The sequence below is a fragment of the Propithecus coquereli genome, unplaced genomic scaffold, assembly GCF_000956105.1.
Source record: "Propithecus coquereli isolate 6110/MARCELLA unplaced genomic scaffold, Pcoq_1.0 Scaffold188, whole genome shotgun sequence".
Lineage (NCBI taxonomy): Eukaryota > Metazoa > Chordata > Mammalia > Primates > Indriidae > Propithecus > Propithecus coquereli.
In genome coordinates, this window is record NW_012143634.1 from 5,583,731 (window position 1) to 5,604,909 (window position 21,179).

Below are 21,179 nucleotides of genomic sequence, written 5' to 3' on the forward strand. Positions count from 1 at the left end.
ATGAAAACTACCTTAAAATAAGTAAGGGCTCAAGTAAAAATCAGGGATCAAATGGTCAATTTTAAATGCTTTATTGATATACTATAGTGTACTATTATGCTTAACTCTTTAAAATTGAAATCAAAAATACTACCCTCTGATAGGGTATATGATCTTGAAGAGTTTTGGACAAGGTAATGTACTTTGGGTGCTTGTACTTTTTTCTTCATTGATTCCAAATCTGCTTGGCTGTGTGATTATTACAAGGAAGATTATGTATGAATGGTTATGAACAGTATGGTATGTTTTTGCTTTTGGCCACATGAATGTTAACATTGTTTGATCTTACCTTAATCTTGAATGTATTCCCTATAATCTACAGTTTCTTACTTTTTTTCCCCACCCCATATGTAAAGTCCTAGAAATTTGGTATAAAAATCGAGCCAGCCGGCTTCTCTCTGGACTCTTCCACATCAAGTAATGTCAGAAATTACTTGAATGTTTGAAAATCTAATAACTAAATGCATCTGTGTTGGGGGTAGCTTCCTTCTTTTTTATGATAGTGCTTCTTAGTTGATGGTACCAAAAGTGTGACTCTTCTTCAATTCAAGAGAAAAATGAAAAATAAAAAACACTAATGATAATTTTCAAATAAAGTTTAATCAAAATTTTTTCTTTAATGCCTTCTCTTTGCGTTTTATTTAGTAGAAGAGGGCTGACATGCTCAGGCAGTGTACTGGTCCATGTTAACAGCACATCTGGAGTTTGAATCTAGTCTTATTTTATTACTTGTTTTCAAAAACCCTCATTTAGATTTTTGGCATTTTGCATTTTAACATTTTTTCTTCTACTTGAAATCTCTTACTTTCTCAGTTTCTGAAACATGTAATCTCTTGGATTTAGATTAGTATCCAGTGGAATTCCATCCATCAGAAATTTCACATTTCTTTGGGAACTGTTGGCCCAAACTCAGGTTGCAGTAACTGTCACAATACCATTCTCCATCAACTTCAGGAAATGTTCAACAAAACACCAAATGTGGTTCAGTTATTACAGGTAATTAAGTTTATTTTCTGTCTAAAAATAAGACTTAGTATTAGTGTCTCATGCAAAACTCCTCAAAAAAATCATGTGAACTTTTCTTTAATGATTAAGGCTGGTGACTTTGCCTTTTATATCTTGAATGCTTTTGGGGGAATTTTCCTTGATTCAGTGTGGACATAGTGATCTAGTTTGCATTCTCTTCAAGGGAACGTTTTATGGAATGTGCCAGAAGGACATTGTCTCATTTGTGACCATTATACATTGAAAATTCTGAGGTTTTAGCATTTGTACAAAAAATGGTTGCTCTCATTGTGTTTGGTCCTTGTAGGTACTGTTTGATACTCAGGCTCCATTAAATGCCATCAACAAACTCCCCACTGTGCCAATGTTGGGCTTGACCCAGAGAACCAACACTGCCTACCAGTGCTTCTCCATTCTGCCACAGTCGTCCACGCACATCAGACTGGCCTTCAGGAACATGTATTGCATTGATATATACTGCCGGAGTCGAGGTGTCGTGGCAATACGGGATGGTGCCTATAGTCTTTTTGATAACAGCAAATTAGTTGAAGGTTTTTATCCTGCACCAGGACTAAAGGTAACAGACTTTAGTGTTATAGCATGAGTAAACATAAAAATGATCTCTAAAATAATTCCTTTGAGGAGGAAATAATGGGGAACAGCAACAAATTCCTGTTTAAATTTAATAAGTAGCAATGTTAATTCATTGTCTCTGCAACCTCATTCTGAAGGACCTAGAAGTTCTGATAAAGTGCTATGTCTTTGTATACGAGATGGTTAAAAATCCTTTCCTCTATTTCTTTACCCTGTGATGAGTAAGGTGAAGATACTGAAGAGAGTCATATTTGTTTGCTATTTGAAACTTTAAGGAACTTTAAAAGTAATCTTTATCACTGATTATCAAAAAGGTTTGGTCATCAGTTCAACTATGATGCTTTTTTAAAATGTAAGGTCCTGGGCCACAACCCTTGGAGATTCTGGTGTGATAGCTCAGTTATGTGTGTTTATAGTTTAGAGTCAAATAGTTCCAAAAGGCTTGTTTTGAAAAATAGTCTCCTGTCTTGCAACCCACTCTTGCCATTTTCCTGTTCCCCAGATGCTACTGTTTTCAACTCTTATATAGCTGATTCTCTTGGTATTTATATCCTTATCTCTAAATAGCATGCTTACATGGCTATCTGTTAACTTTTTGGTTGAGGGCATTATCTGATTCTCACAATGGAAGATGAGGATTTAATTCTTTTTAAATTATTTTTTTGTATACACTTTCTCCCTTCCAGGCCACTCCCCATATATAAACACATTCTTCTTTCCTCCTATCTTCATAACATAGGCAGCAATTTTGATTAGATTATTTTCAGTGTTTGCATCATTATGAATACGTAGACACTGCTACTCTAAGTTTGCGATGATTACATTTCCTTTCTTGCTCAACATTTTATTTTCCTGGGAATTAATTTGCTCTTGTGTGTATGTGTGTGTCGGTTTTGTTTTGTTTTCTCTCTTTTTTTTTTGCTTAGTTTTCTTACTCATTCAGCCTTAAACTCTCTCCCGGTTACATAACTCTCCCTTCAGTACATTACATATCAGATACCTTATTGGTTTCATCTTGAAGAAATTGAAGAAATCTCTTTGACAGTCCTCCGACCTGATGCAGTTTGGACTGGTAGCGCTCCATGCCTTTTGCACAGTTTTGACTTAGGAATTTGCAGAAGGATGAAGGGGAGATTCCTTCACATCTTTCTTGTGTTGCATGGCCTGTGGCTTAGACTCCATTTTTTTTCTTGGTTCACTTCATTGTTTTAATGGAGAGAAGGTACATGGGAGGTTAATTTGAGACCTTGAATGTCTGAAAGCATGTTTGGTTTACCCTGATCTAATTAAAAGTGGCTATGTGTAGAATTCTAAGTTGCAATCATTTTCTGTAAAAATTTTGAAGGCATTGCTTTATTGTCTTCTCAATTCCATTGTGACTATTGAGATATTTAATGCTGTTCTAATTCTTGAACCATGTGTGACTTGGGTGAGCTCTTTCAATCTGAAAACTTACGATCCTTTTGCTCTGGGAAATTTCCTTGCATTATTTCTCAATTCTTCTCCTTGTTTTCTCTGTTAGCTCTTTCATGTACTCCTACTATTCTGATGTTGAGTATCCTGGACTTGTCCTCTAATTTTCTTATCTCTTCTGTTTTTTGTCTCTTTGTTTCTGGGAGATACCTCATTTTTTTCTTCAAATCCTTCTATTTTTCATTTCTGCCAAGATTTTTTTTTTTTTTGGCCATCTTTTAAAAATTTTCTAAGAGCTCGTTTTTGTTTCTAAATGTTCATTTTGTGACATCCTGTTCTTATATGGGTACATTATCTTCTCCTACCTCTTCCTACATAATCTCCATTTTATCTACCTTGCTTTTGGGGAGAGTTTGATTTCTTTCATGTTAGTGTCTCTCCTCAAATATTAAGCGAGTCTTAACTCTCTGCTCTTATTTAAAGGTAAGACTGACTGACTGAGGTCTTCATTGCAGGGTGATCCGCTTGGGCCATTTCTTTGGGAAACTCCTGATGTCAGTAGCTTTAGGTCTTTTGTTGGGCTGGTATGAGTATCAAGAGTATCCAGGTCTTCTGCATAGATGGTATGCATCTGGCTCCCAGTTTTGGAGATGTCAAATGAAAGAAGAAAACTAGTTTTTGCCACTTTCAGTATGTAGACTTTAATCTCCATTTTTAATATAGTACTCTACTCAGATCCTGGAGTCTTCCAAATCAGAGATCCTCCTCTAGGGTGGGAGAGATCGGCTGAGCTCAGTGAGAGTGACAGAAGATCTGGGTGGGTTTAAGTGTCTCTTAAAGGGACTTTCACCCAGTCCTTCTGTTTTTAGTCTCACTTTCACTCCCATTTCCAGAAGTATATGGTGCTACCAGTTCCAAAGTGTCTCGGGGATCTGGATGGAAATAGCTTTGCTTCTTGGCTTGCCCCACAGCTTGCTTAGGATACAACTTTTTCACATCAGATGGTTCACTTACCACTCAGCCGTCTGCTTTGCAGCCTCCAGAATGTATTGCTATTTTTTCTCCCATTCTTTTTGTCTTTGTGACTTACTGCTTTAAATTTGATGAAATGTATGTTGTGAACCCATCATCTTTAATTAAAAGTCAAACTGTGTACTTTTAATAGCTTTCTAGTGATTCTCATAAGCTTATGATATACATTTTTGAAGACTGGGAAGGTGTGGAGTGTCAAAAGAAAGAGAATCTGTATGTGAAACAGAAACTCTGGTAGCCTTGCTCAATTTTTGATGACATATCCTATAACACAAAGCTGTTCTACTCTTGATGGTTCAAGATGAAATTATATAATATAAGAAGGAAAAGGTTGGCTTAGTTTCTTATTCAGTTTTCCTGACATATTTTCTAGCTTAAAAAGTGAGAGCTTTCACTAAATGGGAAAATTTCCAAGCATTGAAGTTATGGCCAACATACATCTTTTCATTTTTCCTCCTATTTCTAGGTCAGAAGTTAAGAAGAAAATGTTTTGCCCTGGCAGTAAGAGGTGCCAGGGTGTATTTCTTTCTTCGACTTTTTGCTTGCACAGTACTTCTTATTCTATATGATTTTTTTTTTACTGAAATGTTTTTATTGTTAATTGTTTTCTGCAACTTCCCTCTTCCTTCATAGTTAGCAGTATCTCTTCTAGGTTGTCCCAATAATGGTTTTCAGGGACGGACATAATGTTTGTTTCTGTTTAAATACTCTAAATGATTAAAAATATTTTACTGAAGTTAGGTAAACTAATCTAAATTTTACCTGTTTATATCCATAGACGTTCCTGAATATGTTTGTTGACAGCAATCAGGATGCTCGAAGGAGGTCTGTAAATGAGGATGATAATCCCCCTTCTCCTATAGGAGGAGATATGATGGATTCTTTAATATCACAACTCCAGCCACCACCCCAGCAACAGGTAATGTCTATCTGAAATTCCAAATGGTATCACGTTTCTGTAACTTCACAAGTTCTACAGGTGTCAGGGCTTCTTTGTTGAAAGGCAAAGAGGTCCTTGGTGGGCCCAAGATGCCCAGGAATTCCTCATGAAAAAATAGTTACAGAGGGAGATGAGGAGACTTCTAGTGATGGAAAGTGAATAGTGTTGGAAATAGTGTTAACCTCAGACACTCAGATAACCCATGCGCTGAAAATGATGCTGCGTAATTCCAAGGATGGAAACATTATCTGGAGGATCTGAGGAGATCTTTGGGAAAGCATCCTCACCATGTCTTGAAAGATAAGTGTTATTAAAGTAGAGCACAGTGAACTAAATATCTAGTGGTGATTGTTAGGGACTCCTACAGAGAGCAGGTATACAAATTTCCAGGGTTCTGTCCTCTAGACCATTTGGATAAGCCAATCATAAGAGCTTTTAGTTCTGTCCTTTCACCTTCACATGTCTGAGAGTTGAACAGGCCCGTAGGCCTGTCATTCTGACACTGACCCTCCTTAAATAGAGGGTGACCAGTGATCTTTTACACCTTCAACAGTCCCGTATGACTCCCTAGCCTGGAAAATACTTGTTGTGGCTGTGGACTCTGCGCTGAAGTCGTCAGTAGCTCCATTTTTAGTTGTGTGTGAACATACAACCTGTAGGCAAGGCTCTTTTGGTTTACACTGCTTCTCACACAGAAGCTTTCATGAAACAGCATTGCTTGGAACCAGCTCCTGCTTGTTTTATTGCCTAGCTTCTGGTCTGGCTACTTAGTAACTGCACCTTTCCAATGTTTACGTCTTTGACAAAGTACTAGATTCTTACCAGAAGGAGGGTTTTGTAGAAGGTGTATTGTCCCTGGCAGCTATTTAGGGCTTCTTGCCTTGATATCTATTTTCTTTCTAGACCTTCATAAAAATGCAGGGAAGCTCAGTAAAACTCTATGCCTCCATGTAGCCAAGGTGTGAGGCTCTTGGGACAGACACTGACTCGAATGAGGTACTAGCCCTCTGAGGATGCTGGGCTACCATTATTAGAGAAGTGCCTTGGCCCAGCAGATGCCAGAGCAGCCTTTTTCTTGTGGAAGCCACTTTCTTGCATTGCAGGTCTTTTCTGTACCTGATATGGAGCAGGAGATGAGCCATGTCTTTGGGGGAAAGAAGTAACCAAGATGGGCTGGCTGGTGATGACAGCCGTAGTGGGGCCAATGTTATAGGGGGAATGGAGGGAGAATGAGGTCCATTATGCTCTCTCCTTCTCCCCAAATAAGTCATTTAGTGGCCCCTCTACAATGATTTTGGTCACTGAAAAAATCATAGTCTGACACAGAGCCTATAGTGCTGGTTTATTAGATATTCTGATTTTACTAAGATCTAAGTACCAGTGGCATTTCATATTGAACATGAGATTGTTAACTGGGAAAACAGTTACAGGGTAAGGCAGAAGGATTAGAAATGTGTAGATCGGAGAAAAGTAGGATATTCTAGAAAAGTTAGAATAATTTTTCACTTTGTGAAAACTTTAGGAATTTTCTGCTCATTCTTGCTCTCTATCCAACCTGTAAGCAGAGCTTTTTGTTTTTAAATTAAAAAGTTTGACATTTAATACCAATCAGAATTCTTTTAAAAGAATATTCATCTGCTATGGCTAAACATCTTTAGTCAGTGGCTTTGGCTTTAGGTACTCGTAAGGATGGAGCATTTTATTGAACAGTTTCAGTTTCAATTCTTTTCTGTTTACCAGATATTTACTTTATACTCTTAATTATAAACTGTTAATCTCCCTGATAAGACATTTGTGAGGAAAAAATGTTCATAAAGGGATTCATGTACATTTTGCTTGATGTTAACAGGTAGCTTTTCTTCTTTTATATAAAATGCACAGTTTTACTCCATAAGGTAGTCCATGAGAAAGGAAAGGAAGAAAATATAAAAGCTTAGGAATATCATAGTTTTAATTATAAGGTAGCACGGCTTACATCTCCAAAAAGAAAAGTACATTGTACATTATTGGATAAAATGATACAGGTGAATATATGATTTTGTAGCTTATGAGTTAGCCTGAATTCTATAATTTCTTTAAAATAGTATAGGAAGAATCAGTAATAAAAAAAAAAAATAGACAACTCAGTTTTTTGTTGTTTTTTTTTGTTTTTGTTTTTTTTTTTGAGACAGAGTCTTGCTCTGTTGCCTGGGCTAGAGTGCCATGGCATCAGCCTAGCTCACAGCAACCTCAAATTCCTGAGCTCAAACAATCCTCCTGCCTCAGCCTCCCGAGGAGCTGGGACTACAGGCATGCGCCACCATGCCTGGCTAATTTTTTCTATATATATTTTTAGTTGTCCGGCTAATTTCTTTCTATTTTTAGTGGAGACGAGGTCTCACTCTTGGTCAGGCTGGTCTCGAACTCCTGACCTCGAGCGATCCTCCCGCCTCAGCCTCCCAGAGTGCTAGGATTACAGGCGTGAGCCACCACACACAGCTGACAACTCAGTTTTAAAAATGGGTAAAAGATTCAAGGCATTTCACTAAAGAGGATGTCCAAATGGCCAGTAAACACAGAAAAGCTATTCAGATATCATTTGGCATCAGAAATACAAATTAACACCACAGTGAGAAGTCCAGGTGGGCAGCAGGTAAGAAACCTCTACATTCCCCCAAGGCCCCATAGACCCTGGAACTGTGTATTTCGTGTATATGTATATAATTTAAGTTATATATGTATACGTGTGTGTGTGTGTGTAATGAGATTAACCCAGCACAAGAAGAAAGAAATGTAGCAGTTGGGCAGGGGACCGAACCACAATTATCAGGGGAAATTGTGCTCTGAGGGCCTCAAGAAAACTAGATTTCAAAACACAGGTTTTTTTTTAAATTTTTTAAAGAAAAATAATTTTATGCATGTCAACATAGCTGGCTGGATTATTTGGTATTTTAAAATGATCCTCTTTGAAGTCAATTTGTATTAATAGCACTGTGACAACAAATATTGTATTTTATTAAAAACAAAAAGGTGAGATAACACTCCACACCCACAAAAATGGCTTTAAGAAAAAAATTGATAATTCTTGCCAGCATTTGGTATTAGGAGCAACTGAAACCCTCATTTACTACTAGAAGGTATGTAAAATGGTACAACTACCTGGCAATACTGTTTAGCAATATTTCAGAGTGCTAAAGCTAAACATCATGCATACCTGTGATTTCACGATTCTACTCTTAGGTGGACATGTAACAGAAATGCATCACAAAACACAAGAATGTTTATAGCAACATTATTTATCCAAAAAATTATGAACAACCCAAATATCCAGCAACAGTAGAATGAATGAATAAATCAGCCCATATTCATACAGTGGAATACTTTACAGAAATGAAAAAACAAACTATTGCTACATGCAGCGTCCTGGATGAATTTCACTGAGATAATATTAAGCTAAAGAAGCTAGACACTATAGAGAGTACATTCAATATTCATATGAAAGACAAATAGAGGCAAAACTAAGCTTAAGTGATGGAAGTTGGAATAGTGCTTACCTTTGGGGAGGCAATAAAGACCTTGGATGGCATGTAAGGGAGACCCCTGGGATGCTAGTTAAGCTCTTCAGTATCTTGATCTCTGTGGTATTTACATTTTTAAAAATTTGTCAATCTGTACATTTAAAATTTCTGTGCTATATGTGATTCAAACCTCAATTTTTAAAAGTAGACGAGGAAGGTAATTAGATTGTCCTTGGTTTTTTGTTACTAGAGATGAAGATAAAGGTGAGTAGAGTAGATAAAGGTTACACTACTATATTTCATTGACTCAAAAAACACTGCCAGTTAAACTAACATGCCATGAATTGAAAGACACAACCTGATTTCAGAGATGTTAGAATATGGGGGAAAAATATCTTACAATCAATGAAATGGTAGATAAGTGATACAGATAAAATCAGTGATATGGTAGATAAAATGAGCAAAAAAACATCTTGAGGTATAGGAAGCAATGGCATTGCAAGGTCAGGAATGAGGATGTTGCTATTTTTTAAACATTGTAAAGAGTTTTTAAAGACTTGTGTTGTTGATGTGTATTTTGCACGCTTTCATAACTCATGTTTCCTATTTGGTAACCAGTGACATATATAAATGTTAACACTGTAGCTATAATTTGGGAAAGCCAGACTCATACTGTCTCCAATTGGCCATTTACCAACATTTAATTTTCTTCTTTTCAGCCATTTTCAAAGCAGCCAGGAACGTCAGGCGCTTATCCTCTTACTTCACCCCCTACATCTTATCACAGCACGGTTAATCAGTCTCCCTCTATGATGCACACACAGTCTCCAGGTAAGATATTACTCTCTTGTCATGTTCAATTTTCAAATCCAAAACACACATACATGTAACACATTGAGAAGCCCTATACATCTAGCCTCAGGCTTCAGAGAGAATTCCCTTTCTAGCCTGTGGCTAGATAGTTGCCATTCATTCATTATGGCAGGGTTGTGAAATCTGTGTTCATGGTTGAGGAGCACTTTAAAAGGTTTGAATTAAGTGAAGGTGTTGTCACCCAGAGCCAGGCTCACAGCACAACTTCAGGCAGTGCTAATCATGACATGATCTATGTCACACTGTTAACAAACTCTAAGGTCTGTGGGCCAAACGCTGCTCACCAACTGTTTTCATAAATAGAGTTTCATTGGAACACAGCCACACCTGTTTATGTAGTATCTATAGCTGCTTTTCTGAAAAGGTTTGCCAAGCCCTGGTATATGTGAAGGGTAGCCTGCCCCAAGCCCAAGAGTTAGACAGTGCACAGCCTGCTTGTCCAGACAAAATGGCTTTGTTGGTGGCCGCATGAATTGTCCCATAAAAGTTCTTGAGGATGCCAACTTTTTACTTTTAACTGAAAGATTCAGTGGGATCTCTTAAGCACTTGCTCTGTGCCTAATGTTGCCTAGTCCTGAGGATTCAGCAGTGAGCCAGATACCAGCCCTGCTCTCAAGCTTACTATCTAGCAAGGAAGAAGGGTATCAGATTTCTTGGGGAGATTACCCCTTGCCTGCCAGGTCCCATGCTTAATCTGTTCTTCATTAATCATATTTCCAGAGCATAATGATGTTTTCTTAAAAATAAGTTTTAGTGTAAAAGATGTGGGATGTAAAATATAAGAAATAATTTTTAAAAGCATATGTGTAGTAAAAACCTTTTATTTACTATAAATATATTAGTCCAATCAACATTAAGTAGTTTTGTACCAATTGAAGGCATTTGGGCTTATCAGAAAACAGGGCAAACACGAAAATACATAAAATCCTGATTTTTGAGTGACAAACCTGACCAATATATTTGCTTTTAAGTTTTCACATTGAAAAGCAGAATTTGCAATGCATACTTTTTTCCTTTATAAAATACAAAAAATCCTTATATATGTATGCATGTATATATGAGAAATTTGTATTCACCAGCAGAACCTGCTACTTTGCAGATGTGAAGTGTAGGGACATCACTTGTTAACCAGCTAATTCCATTCGTAAAATGAGAATAATGTAAAACTTTCTGCTTAGAGATGTGAGAATTGAAGGAAATAATTCACATAAAGTGTTTGGTCTGGAGACTGGCAGAAGACAAATGCCTCTTTGACCAGCCCATTATAATCTGCCTTATTGCCCAGATTGGGCTAATCGATCTAGCACTGCCTAGGCACTCACATCCTGGCAGATCCCACCCCCAATACATGTCTCACCCTCAGCTATTCAGATTGCTCTTCAAATTACTTCAGTAGTGTGGGTTTTTTTTTTAAAAAAAAAATAGACCTTCATTTTAAAAATCTTTAAATTCCCTTTTTTTTTGAGAGGGGTTGTGCTTCCTCTGTTTAGATTCCTAGATAAACAGTCTTCATCTGTAATGCACAGAAAAAATGTGGTGAGTCAGAGGGGGTCACTCAGGCTTCTGAAAGAGCATTCGGCAAGGGGGTTTGATTATTTCTTTTCTGGAGATGCCTTGCTTGCCTACCTCCCCTCAACACTGGTTAAGTTGAAGGATGTGTCAGAGTTATCCAGGTGCAGGAACACAGATGAGGAGGGTATTTCAGGTAAAATGCATGGGGTGTGTGGAAGCTGAAGTCCCAGAGAATGATAGACTGTCCTGAATGGCTGGCGCATGAAGAGACGGGACTCTGTTCAAGATTTTGGCCTTTATTGTATGGGTAATGGGAAGCCACTGTGGGACTTTAGTAGGGGTTGGTCTGGGTTGTTTGCACAACTGAGAGATGAGTGGTGGAGGGGCAGATGTCACAGGGAGTGCTCTTCAACCTGTTGGTTTTGCAAATCCCCAAAGACTTCCAAATGCCCAGTAGGCATATGAGCCTGTGGCTCATCAGAGATAGTTAGAGCACAGATGATAGACTCATTGAAGCCCGAGTGGGTAGACAAGCTCAGGCCCTAGGAGTACCTGTAGGTCAGTGGCGAAGGAGCACCTGGGGAGGAAGTAGGGAAACAGGATCATAGAACCCCAGGGGAGTGTATCTTTAGGATATGAGTTGAGATTACTTTTGCATAGTAGGAAGGGAAAATAATTATTTTGAAATAATTATAGTAGTAGACAGGTATATAGTGCTTACTGTGTGCCAAGCCCTATTCTAAGCACTTTACTTATTTAATCCTCACAGCAAACTTATGGTATAGGTCCTATTATTATCCCCATTTTTATGGAGGAAAACTTGTCCAGATCATACAGCTAAATAAGTAAATATAGCAATTGAAGGTTAATCAAGTTGATCAACATATGTATTAAATGTAAGGCATTGCTTTAGGTATTATAGAACATAAAAATATGAAATTATCTCAAATAATATAGTAGTGCATCCTTATCACTTTCCATGTTTCAGTTACCCAAGGTCAGCTGCAGCCCAAAAATAGATGAGTACAATGTAATAAGATATTTTGAGAGAGAGAGAGAGACAGCATGAGCAAGCAGGTTCACATAACTACTGTTACAGTCTATATAATTGTTCTGTTTTGTTTCTAGTTATTGTTCATTTCTTTCTGTGCCTAATTTATAAATTAAACTATCATATGTATAGGGGAAAACAGTATGTATATAGAGGGTTTGGCACTATCCGAGGTTTCAAGCATCCACTGGGTGTCCTAGAACATGTTCCATGGATAAAGAGGGGACAACTGTAGTAGAGAATTTGAAACCTGATATTAAAGATAGTTACGGTAATGTAGCAAGTATTTACATGTTGCATTTATTCATAGTTTTGGTAGCCATAGTTCCCCCTTTCATAATCCTAAATTAAAACTAGACGTGTGGCTTTGAATACTATCTTTAAATTGATGTCTCCCAGTTTTTATATCTCCAATCTAGGCCTCTCCCTTGAATTTTAGTCCAGTGTTTTCTAGCTATTCAGCATTTCCACATAATGTCTAGTAGATGCCTGAAACTCAGCATGGCTGAAACTAAATTCCTGATCCCCTCACCCACCAGTGCTGGTCTTCCCCCAGACACCCAAGCTGAGTAAATGGCATTCCCTTCCTTCTTGCTACTTGGGCCAAAACTGTTAAGAGTCATGCTGGGCTCCTCTTTCTTTGATACTCTCATTTAGTCACTTACCAAATAGTCAGCTCTATCTTCAGAATTTACCTAGAATCCAACCACTTTTCACTACCTTAACCTCTGTCACCCTTGCCCAAGCCACTAGCCCTCTCTCAGCTGGATTATTGCAATCACCTCTAACTGGTTTTCCTGCCCATCTACCCCTTCCCTTGCTCTATAGTCTGTTTGTCCCACAGCAGCTAAGTGATCCTTCTGGGACAGAAGTTAGTTCTTGACACCCTCCCCAAGCTCTTCCCTGGCTTCCCATTCATTCAGAGTAAACCCTAAGTCCGTAGAGTGGCCTGCAAGTCCCCATGTGATCTAGGCCTCACCCCCTCTACCCCCAACCTCTCTGGCCTCCCACTCCTCCCTCACCCTTGCTCACTCTGTTCCAGCCACACTGGCCTCCTCCCTGTTATTTATAACTGCTTCCACCTTTCAAGTTTCGCACTAGCTCTCTGTTTGCCTGGAATATCTTATACCCTGGATATCCTCATGCAGTATCCTTTATTTTCTTCATGTCTCGGTTCACATATCCCCTTTCTTAGGTCTTCTCTGATTGCTATATATAAAGAACAATACCCACCTCCACCACTGCACAATATCACCCCCTTACCCTGCTCTGTTTTTCTTCATAGCACTTACCACTACCTGACATATATTTGTTTTTCTTATTCTACTAGAATATAAACTCCATAAGGGCAGGAATTTTTGTCTCTTTTGTTAACTGCTGCATGCCCAGTGTCTATAACAGTTCTTTGTATGAAGTTGGCATTCAAGCCTATTTGTTGAATGAGTGAGTGAATAAAAAGTACACCAGATATGTTTTTTTTCAGTCAGTCAATATAAAGCTAGAATTTGGGCCCATGGAATTGAGCATTCTCTTTCAATAATGAAATCTTTCCAGTTTTTCTTTGCACTATTTATGGGAGCTTTACTACTCGCTTTGTTAGTCTGTAGGGAGATTTTTAATTTGGGGTCCTTGGACAGGACATAATACGTGTCCTGCAAGATCATCTATAATTATTTTCCTTTATTAGGAAATCTGCATGCCGCCAGCTCCCCCAGTGGGGCTTTGAGAGCCCCATCACCAGCGTCATTTGTTCCAACTCCTCCCCCATCCTCGCATGGAATCTCAATAGGACCAGGGGCCAGTTTTGCTAGTCCACATGGTGAGTCCATATATGGAAATCGCTATAGCATAAAATCTTGACGTGAAAATAATTTTTGTTGAATAAATTACCTTACTGTAAAATGAGCGCTTGTCTGTTGAGGAAATAGCAAAAGTATTGCTCAAGCGAAAAGAAAATAAATTTTTCCGAACCCCGCCATGCAGAAGTAATGACCAGTTAGTCTGTTCTGTTTTGGACTTTCCCTTTCTCTCTGTCTTCCTCTCTCTCCCTTGCTCTGCCTGGCTTTTCCTGTCACACACTCCCTGCTTGCCTGCCCTCTCAGCTCTGTTGTTCTCGCTTGCTCCCTACCCATCTGCTTGTCTCCCCCCTCAAATACCTCCCACCCCTTACCCCCACCCCAGAATGGGTACCCTACCATATGAATTGTTTTGAGATTTGAGGTTTTTTTTTTTTTTTACCTTTTTAACTCAATTTTATTTTGAATTGATTCACATAGATAAAGAATAGAAGAGGTAGTCAATCAAATGTTTCCTTTTTATTTCACCAACCACATAGTTCCTCTTTGGAGACATTTAGTGTTATTAATTTTTTATAAATTCTTGCAGAGCTGATTTATGCATACACAAATCATGTAAGTGTTCCCCTCCACACACCCCCACACACACACCGCAGTATACCGTACATAGTGTTCAGTGCCTTTTTTCATTTAATGTATCATGAATACCATGCCATATTAGAACATAAAGAGCTTGCTCAGTTTTTAAGCTATATAGCATGTATGATTTTTACTTCTTCTGTTAATATTTGTGGGAACATTTCTGTCAGTAAAAACTCTACATCATCATACCAAGTGGCTTCATAGTATTCCCTTGTCTGAGCATACCATGATTTAACTGCTCTCCTATTATATGTTTAGGATGTTTTCATTTTTTCACAATTAAAAGTGATGCCATCTTTGCTCACATCCATGATTATTTCCTTAAGTAAGTTTCCTAGAAGTGCAATTGCTGTCTCAAAGGGTTTGAGAAATTCTAAACCTTTCGAAACATACTGCAAATTGCTCACCTGAAAGGCTGTACCAATTTCCTATAGCATCATACAAGAATGTCTGTTGTCCTACATCATTGCCAACATGGGGCATTATAAATTTTTAAAATCTTGGCCATTTTGATAGGTGAAAAATCGTATCTATTGTTTAATGTGTTTCTTTGAGTATTAGTAAAATCGAACCCTTTTTTTGTTCATCGGTCTTTGGTGTTTCTTATTTTATACCTGCCAGTTTTATATGTTTTGCCTGTGTTCTTGTGGTTTTTTAACTGATATTGTAAGATTTTTTTTTTATATCAGTAAAGACCATTTACTTTCTGATATATATGGTAGAAGTATTTTCTCAGTTTGTCATTTGGTTACAAAGGGGTATAAATAATACGTTGATGTATCTGCAGGGTGAAATTTAAATACCAAATTGTTCAGGAAGTTGCTTTCAAAACTTGATTCTTGGTTCGTTTCTTAGTCAGTATAGCCTTTACTAAATAAAGAAAATGGAAAGTTTCCCTCTCCTCATCCTTCTTTGAGTAGAATGAAAATATAATTTTTCAGGGTTAGTTTAAAAGTTTAATATTTCTGCCCTTGAAGAAGTTTTGCGATTGCTTGATATTTTCAAGCATATAGTCACATAAATAGTAGATTGTTGCATATTACATATATTGAACCTTGGGCGAAGGCAAATTTTATCCTTTCTCAGACTTTTCATTTTTCTAATTCTTATATCATGTTCAAAAGTACATTAACTACACAAAGTAGAGATTCAGGTGTGACATGGTAAGCATCAAGCTTCAGTGAAGCATCTTATTGAAAAAAATTATTACTCCGTAAGAGTTTGCGGTCAAATAATTTCAGTTATTAAAGTACAGGTTTTCAGAGTCATTTGTTTACTTTTTTTATAGGAACTCTTGACCCTAGTTCCCCATACACTATGGTGTCACCAAGTGGACGAGCAGGTAACTGGCCAGGGTCACCTCAAGTGTCTGGCCCCTCACCAGCAACACGCATGCCTGGAATGTCACCAGCCAACCCATCACTACATTCTCCAGTTCCAGATGCTTCTCATTCCCCTCGAGCTGGCACAAGTGAGCATCAACATTTTTATGTTCTTTTTTAATATAACTCACAAGTGACCCAATTTATTCCATCCTCATTTGAAAGTCATGACCTACTTGTTGAGTGGGGATACTTAATAACTTAAACTTTTATCCATTTAGTAAATCAGTTAACATAATTTACAAAGTCAGGCAAAACATAAGAAAGGAGGATATCTCCTCCAGAAGTAAGTCCGATACCTCTCTCATGGCTGCTAACTTTTAACTGCCAAATGGAACCTTAAAAGATACCTTAAGGCCAGGCGCGGTGGCTCACGCCTGTAATCCTAGCACTCTGGGAGGCCGAGGCGGGTGGATTGTTTGAGCTCAGGAGTTCGAGACCAGCCTGAGCAAGAGCGAGACCCCGTCTCTACCAAAAATAGAAAGAAATTAATTGGACAGCTAAAAAATATATAGAAAAAAAATTAGCCGGGCATGGTGGCGCATGCCTGTAGTCCCAGCTACCTGGGAGTCCCAGGAGTTTGAGGTTGCTGTGAGCTAGGCTGACGCCACGGCACTCTAGCCCGGGCAACACAGTGAGACTCTGTCTCAAAAAAAAAAGATACCTTAAGTTAACAAAGTTATGTAAATTGTAGGAAAAACAAATTGTTTTTCCTCTGACCTCTGATCACCAAGAAGTATGTGGGGATTTCTCCCTACCAGCAACCAATCAATTCTGCAGTGGACACCACTTGGGTGTCTTCCAATTCAATTCATTTCTGACACTGTCTACCTGAAGATAGTGTCAGATCCCACAGGTTGACTATCCCCCACTTCAGATACCAATTGCAAGCCCCAGGTTGTTTTACCTTTGTGACAGAATAGCTACTAATGGGGGTTCCCATGACCCTCTCCTGAGGTTTAGTTAATTTGCTAGAGCAGCTCACAAAACTCAGGGAAATACATTTATTGGTTTATTATAAAGGATATTACAAAGGATACACAGATAAAGAGATGTATAGGGCGAGGCATGTGGGAAGGGGCGCATAGCTTCCATGCCCTCTCTGGGTGTACCACCCTCCAAGAACCTCCACATGTTTAGCTATCTGGGAGCTCTCTGAACCCTTCCCTTTTGGGTTTTTATGAAGGCCTCATCACGTGGGCATGATTGATTAAATCTTTGGCCATTGGTGATCAGCTTATTCTTCAACCCCTCTCCCCTCCCTTGAGGTTGGGGATTCGGGCTGAAAGCTCCAACCCTCTAATCCTGCTTTGTCTTTCCCGTGATCAGCCCCCATCCTGAAGCTAATTAGGGTCTGCCAGCTACCAGTCATCTTGTTAGCATACGGAAAGACACTTATCCCTTTGAAGATTGCAAGGATTTTAGGATTTATTTGCCTACGAGGTGGGACAAAGACCAAATATATATTTCACAGTATCACACAAATTAACACAGAATTGTACAAATATACTGGTTAGCTGTTGCTGCATAACTTTCAGTGGCTTAAAACAACAGTCATATATTGGCTCACAATTCTGCGGGTTGGCAACTTGGTCTGAGCACAACTGGGTGATTTTTCCAGGCTCTGCTGGGCTCACTCATGGTGTCTGTGGTCAGCTACTGGGTTGGCTAAGGGCTGAGTGGTCTAAGATGGCCTTGGATGGCAAGGCTTCTCTGCTCTGTGTGGTCTCCTACTTGATCAGGGGCTTGTTCACATGGTGGCTGGACAGGGTTCCAAGAGAGGGGGTGGAAGCCTAGGTTTACAACTAGCCCAGAGTCACTTCCACTGCATTCTTTTGGTCAGAAGCAGGTTGCAAGGCCAGCTAGATTCCAGGTGGAGAAATGGACTCCACCCTTTGAAGGAGTTGCTTCAAAGTCATATTGCAAGGGGACCTGGATACAGGGAGGAGAATGATTTTGCCTGTTTTTGCTAATGGGGTATTAATATATGATTGTTATACCACAGGGAGTTACTAAAACAGTACAGATTGATTTAGAATATCAAAGATTTATAATGAAAGCAAAACAGGAAAGAATGAGATGGCACGTATTTGTAAATGAAATGACATGTTTTCCTTCCCAAAAGGTTCCCAAACAATGCCAACGAACATGCCTCCACCCCGTAAACTACCTCAGCGCTCTTGGGCGGCATCCATTCCTACCATCCTCACTCACAGTGCCTTGAACATTTTACTGCTGCCCTCTCCAACGCCAGGCCTTGTGCCCGGCCTGGCAGGTAGTTACCTTTGTTCTCCACTTGAGAGATTCCTTGGATCAGTCATCATGAGAAGACACCTTCAAAGAATTATTCAACAAGAGACGGTATGGGTGCCTAATGACCTTCTAAGTGGTGATTATCAAAGGCAGGATGCTAAATTGCCCTGCAGGATAGGATCTGAACTAAAGTAACATTCCCTTACTTCTTTTAACCAACTTGTTACAATTATGATTTTCACCTTGCCCTAGCATTAAAAATGGACTGCATTATTTTCTTTTTTATTCTTACGTTGACATATTTCTGCATTTTATAGTTTGCTGTGCTCTGGCTGCCATGTCATGTGGCTAACATGGACCTGAAGGTAGGTCACCACAGTACATAGGACCAGTACACACCTGTGTGTAGGTGTGTACACACCTGGCCTTGCAGGGAATAGCATATGAGTAACTATTTGCCCTCTGGAGTGCCCTTGAAGGCAGGCTGATTGTGAATCTGAGTTTCCATTAAAATAAAATTATTAATGATCACAAGGATGAAAGCTGCTTTTTAAATATGTGAGAAATTGAATATTTTTAAAGCCCTTATAGAAAAAGACTTCTATCCTGTGGTGACACCCTTGTGAACAGTTCATAGTTGAGAACACCAGTTCTAGGGTCAGGCTATCTGGGTTCGTAGCCAAGCTATACCACCTGCTAGTATGTGCTTGGGCAAATTTCTTCACCTTTCTGATAATAATGTCTACCTAATTGATAACAGTTGTGGAAATTTGAGATATTTCATTAAAGCTCTTAGCATAATGTCTTGGCATTCAATGCATACTAATTATTTATAATTATTATTATTATTGATATATATATGTATTAATGAGGTAGTCAAAATGGTAAATGTTTAAAATATCCACTCCAGGGTTCGCACGAAGACATTTTGCAACCTTTATATTCAGATTTGAAAAAAAAAAAAGTTAAGTTGAATAAATTAGCATTCAAAATGTAATCATCAGACCCGGGATCTAGCCTCAACTCTGCCATTTATAATCCATGTAAACTTTCAGCTCTTTGAACGTCATTTTGCTCAGCTGCATAATCAGTGTACTAGGCTAGAACAGGGGCCAGTAAACTATGGCCCCTGGGGCAAAATCCTGCCCACCACGTGTTTTTGTAAATAAAGTTTTATTGGAATGCAGCCACACCCATTCATTTATGTATTGTTTATAGCTGCTTTCAGCTATAATGGCATCATTGAGTAGTTGTGACAGAGACGGTAAAAAGCCTGATGCTTTATAGAAAAAGTTTTGTCAACCCCTGGGCTAGAATAAGGACCCAATCCAGATCTGACCTTTTGTAATTTACTCTTTATTCTTTTTTTCCTAATGTGCCATTTTTTTTGTTGTTGTTGTTTAAAATTTTTATTTTGAAATAACTATAAATCCATAGGAAATTGAAAAAAAAAAAGAAGTACAAGGGTCTTCTGTACCTTTCACTGAGTTTCCCCCAATAATAACATCTTGCCAATATTCCTACCTATTGTATAATAACAGATGTTGACATTGGTCTAGTCCACATTCAGATGCCATCAGTTTTAAGGACAGTTACATTTGTGCCATTTTTTTAAAAAGACTTATTGTGGGAAATGTTCAGCATAAAAGGAGAGAGAATAGTATAATGAACCTCTATACTGTCATCATCCACCTCCAACAATTAACGCATACCAATACTGTTTCATCTATAACTTCTTCCCCAGATTGTTTCACAGCAAATCCCAGACATCATTTCATCCATAAAAGTTTTACATGTATCCCTAAAAGGTATGAACTCTTTAAAAAAATAAAGGTATCATTCTCATACCTAAAAAAATTTCTTTTTCATCAAATATCTAGTTGATGTACAGATTTCCCAAGTTATATCTCATTTTTTATAGTCTGAATCAGAACCCAAATGAGTTTTTTTAAGTCCCTTCTAAACTATCAGTTGCCTGCCCCCATCCCCCACCCCAGTTTCTCTTTCTTTCTCCTTACACAATTTATTTCTTGAAGAAACCAAGTCATTTATCCTATAGAGTTTCTCAGTCTGGATTGTGCTGGTTGGTTCCCTTTGGAATCATTTAAAATGTTCTTTTGGACCCTTGTGTTTTCTGTCACGTCGGTCTGGATCAAGCTACTAAATGAATTCAGGCTCAAGTTTTTCATTGTTGTTTTGCAAGAATACGTCATCCATCAAGAGGCACATAATGTCTGCCTCTCTTTTAGTGATGTTGCTAGCAGTTGATGCTAAGTGCCCAGGTGCCTTTGTTTTGGAACTGGTATCAGCTTAGTTATTTTCCTTTTGAAACAATTCTCTCAATAACCTCTTTATTTTCTCTTTGATTTACACGTTAATTTGATGCATCCTTCTTGTTTTGCAGCTGCAGCTGATAAATTCCAATGAACCTGGAGTGATCATGTTTAAAACTGACGCGCTGAAATGCAGAGTAGCCCTGAGTCCCAAAACCAACCAAACACTTCAGCTAAAAGTGACACCTGAAAACGCAGGACAGTGGAAACCTGATGAACTTCAAGTTTTGGAGAAATTCTTTGAAACAAGAGTATGTGTTTAATAATGCATAATTTTAATATAGTTAATGGAACAGAAGAGTCAAGGTAGAATGAAGAGTAACTTGCTTTATTTATCCCTGTAGGTTGCAGGACCACCATTTAAAGCTAATACGTTAATAGCCTTCACCAAGCTGTTAGGAGCTCCTACACACATCCTCAGGGACTGTGTGCACATTATGAAGCTGGAGCTGGTAAGTTACAGAGAAACACATAACTTTTCTAGCAAGATCTGTTTGAGGAGGTTAGAGTTAGTGGGAGCAGTGTTTATTGGTCTTCACTCATGTACTTCTATTTTTCTCTTAAATTCTTGATTTTTAACTTAAATTTTATTTGTCTTTGACTAGGTAACACAATTCTGTTGTATCTTTTGAATTTAAAACAAGATGATACAGTGAGACAATTCCCATCAGTCCCTGTCCAGCCATCCTCTGTCCAACCAGAGTTACCAGTGGCTTTCCTCTCCTTCCAGGGATGGTCCATTCATCAAACCATATACTTTTTAAATGAAATCGTTTACACATCCTCTTTTGTACTTTTTTCCATTTTTATTATGAAA

General features: G+C 38.4%; 1 protein-coding gene across 1 annotated transcript in view; it reads left to right on the forward strand.

The window, feature by feature from the left end:
• LOC105809041 (mediator of RNA polymerase II transcription subunit 14) overlaps positions 1 to 20,864 on the forward strand; it is a gene marked incomplete at its 3' end in the record, with an annotated part of 68,994 nt that extends 48,130 nt beyond the window's left edge. Inside the window, exons 20-28 of the mRNA XM_012642800.1 lie at positions 883 to 1,035; positions 1,352 to 1,621; positions 4,862 to 5,002; positions 9,240 to 9,351; positions 13,644 to 13,775; positions 15,683 to 15,865; positions 17,902 to 18,137; positions 20,434 to 20,613; positions 20,707 to 20,864. Coding sequence (XP_012498254.1) covers positions 883 to 1,035; positions 1,352 to 1,621; positions 4,862 to 5,002; positions 9,240 to 9,351; positions 13,644 to 13,775; positions 15,683 to 15,865; positions 17,902 to 18,137; positions 20,434 to 20,613; positions 20,707 to 20,864 — 1,565 coding nt within the window. The remainder of the gene's footprint in view (positions 1 to 882; positions 1,036 to 1,351; positions 1,622 to 4,861; positions 5,003 to 9,239; positions 9,352 to 13,643; positions 13,776 to 15,682; positions 15,866 to 17,901; positions 18,138 to 20,433; positions 20,614 to 20,706) is intronic.
• Positions 20,865 to 21,179: the final 315 nt, after the last annotated feature.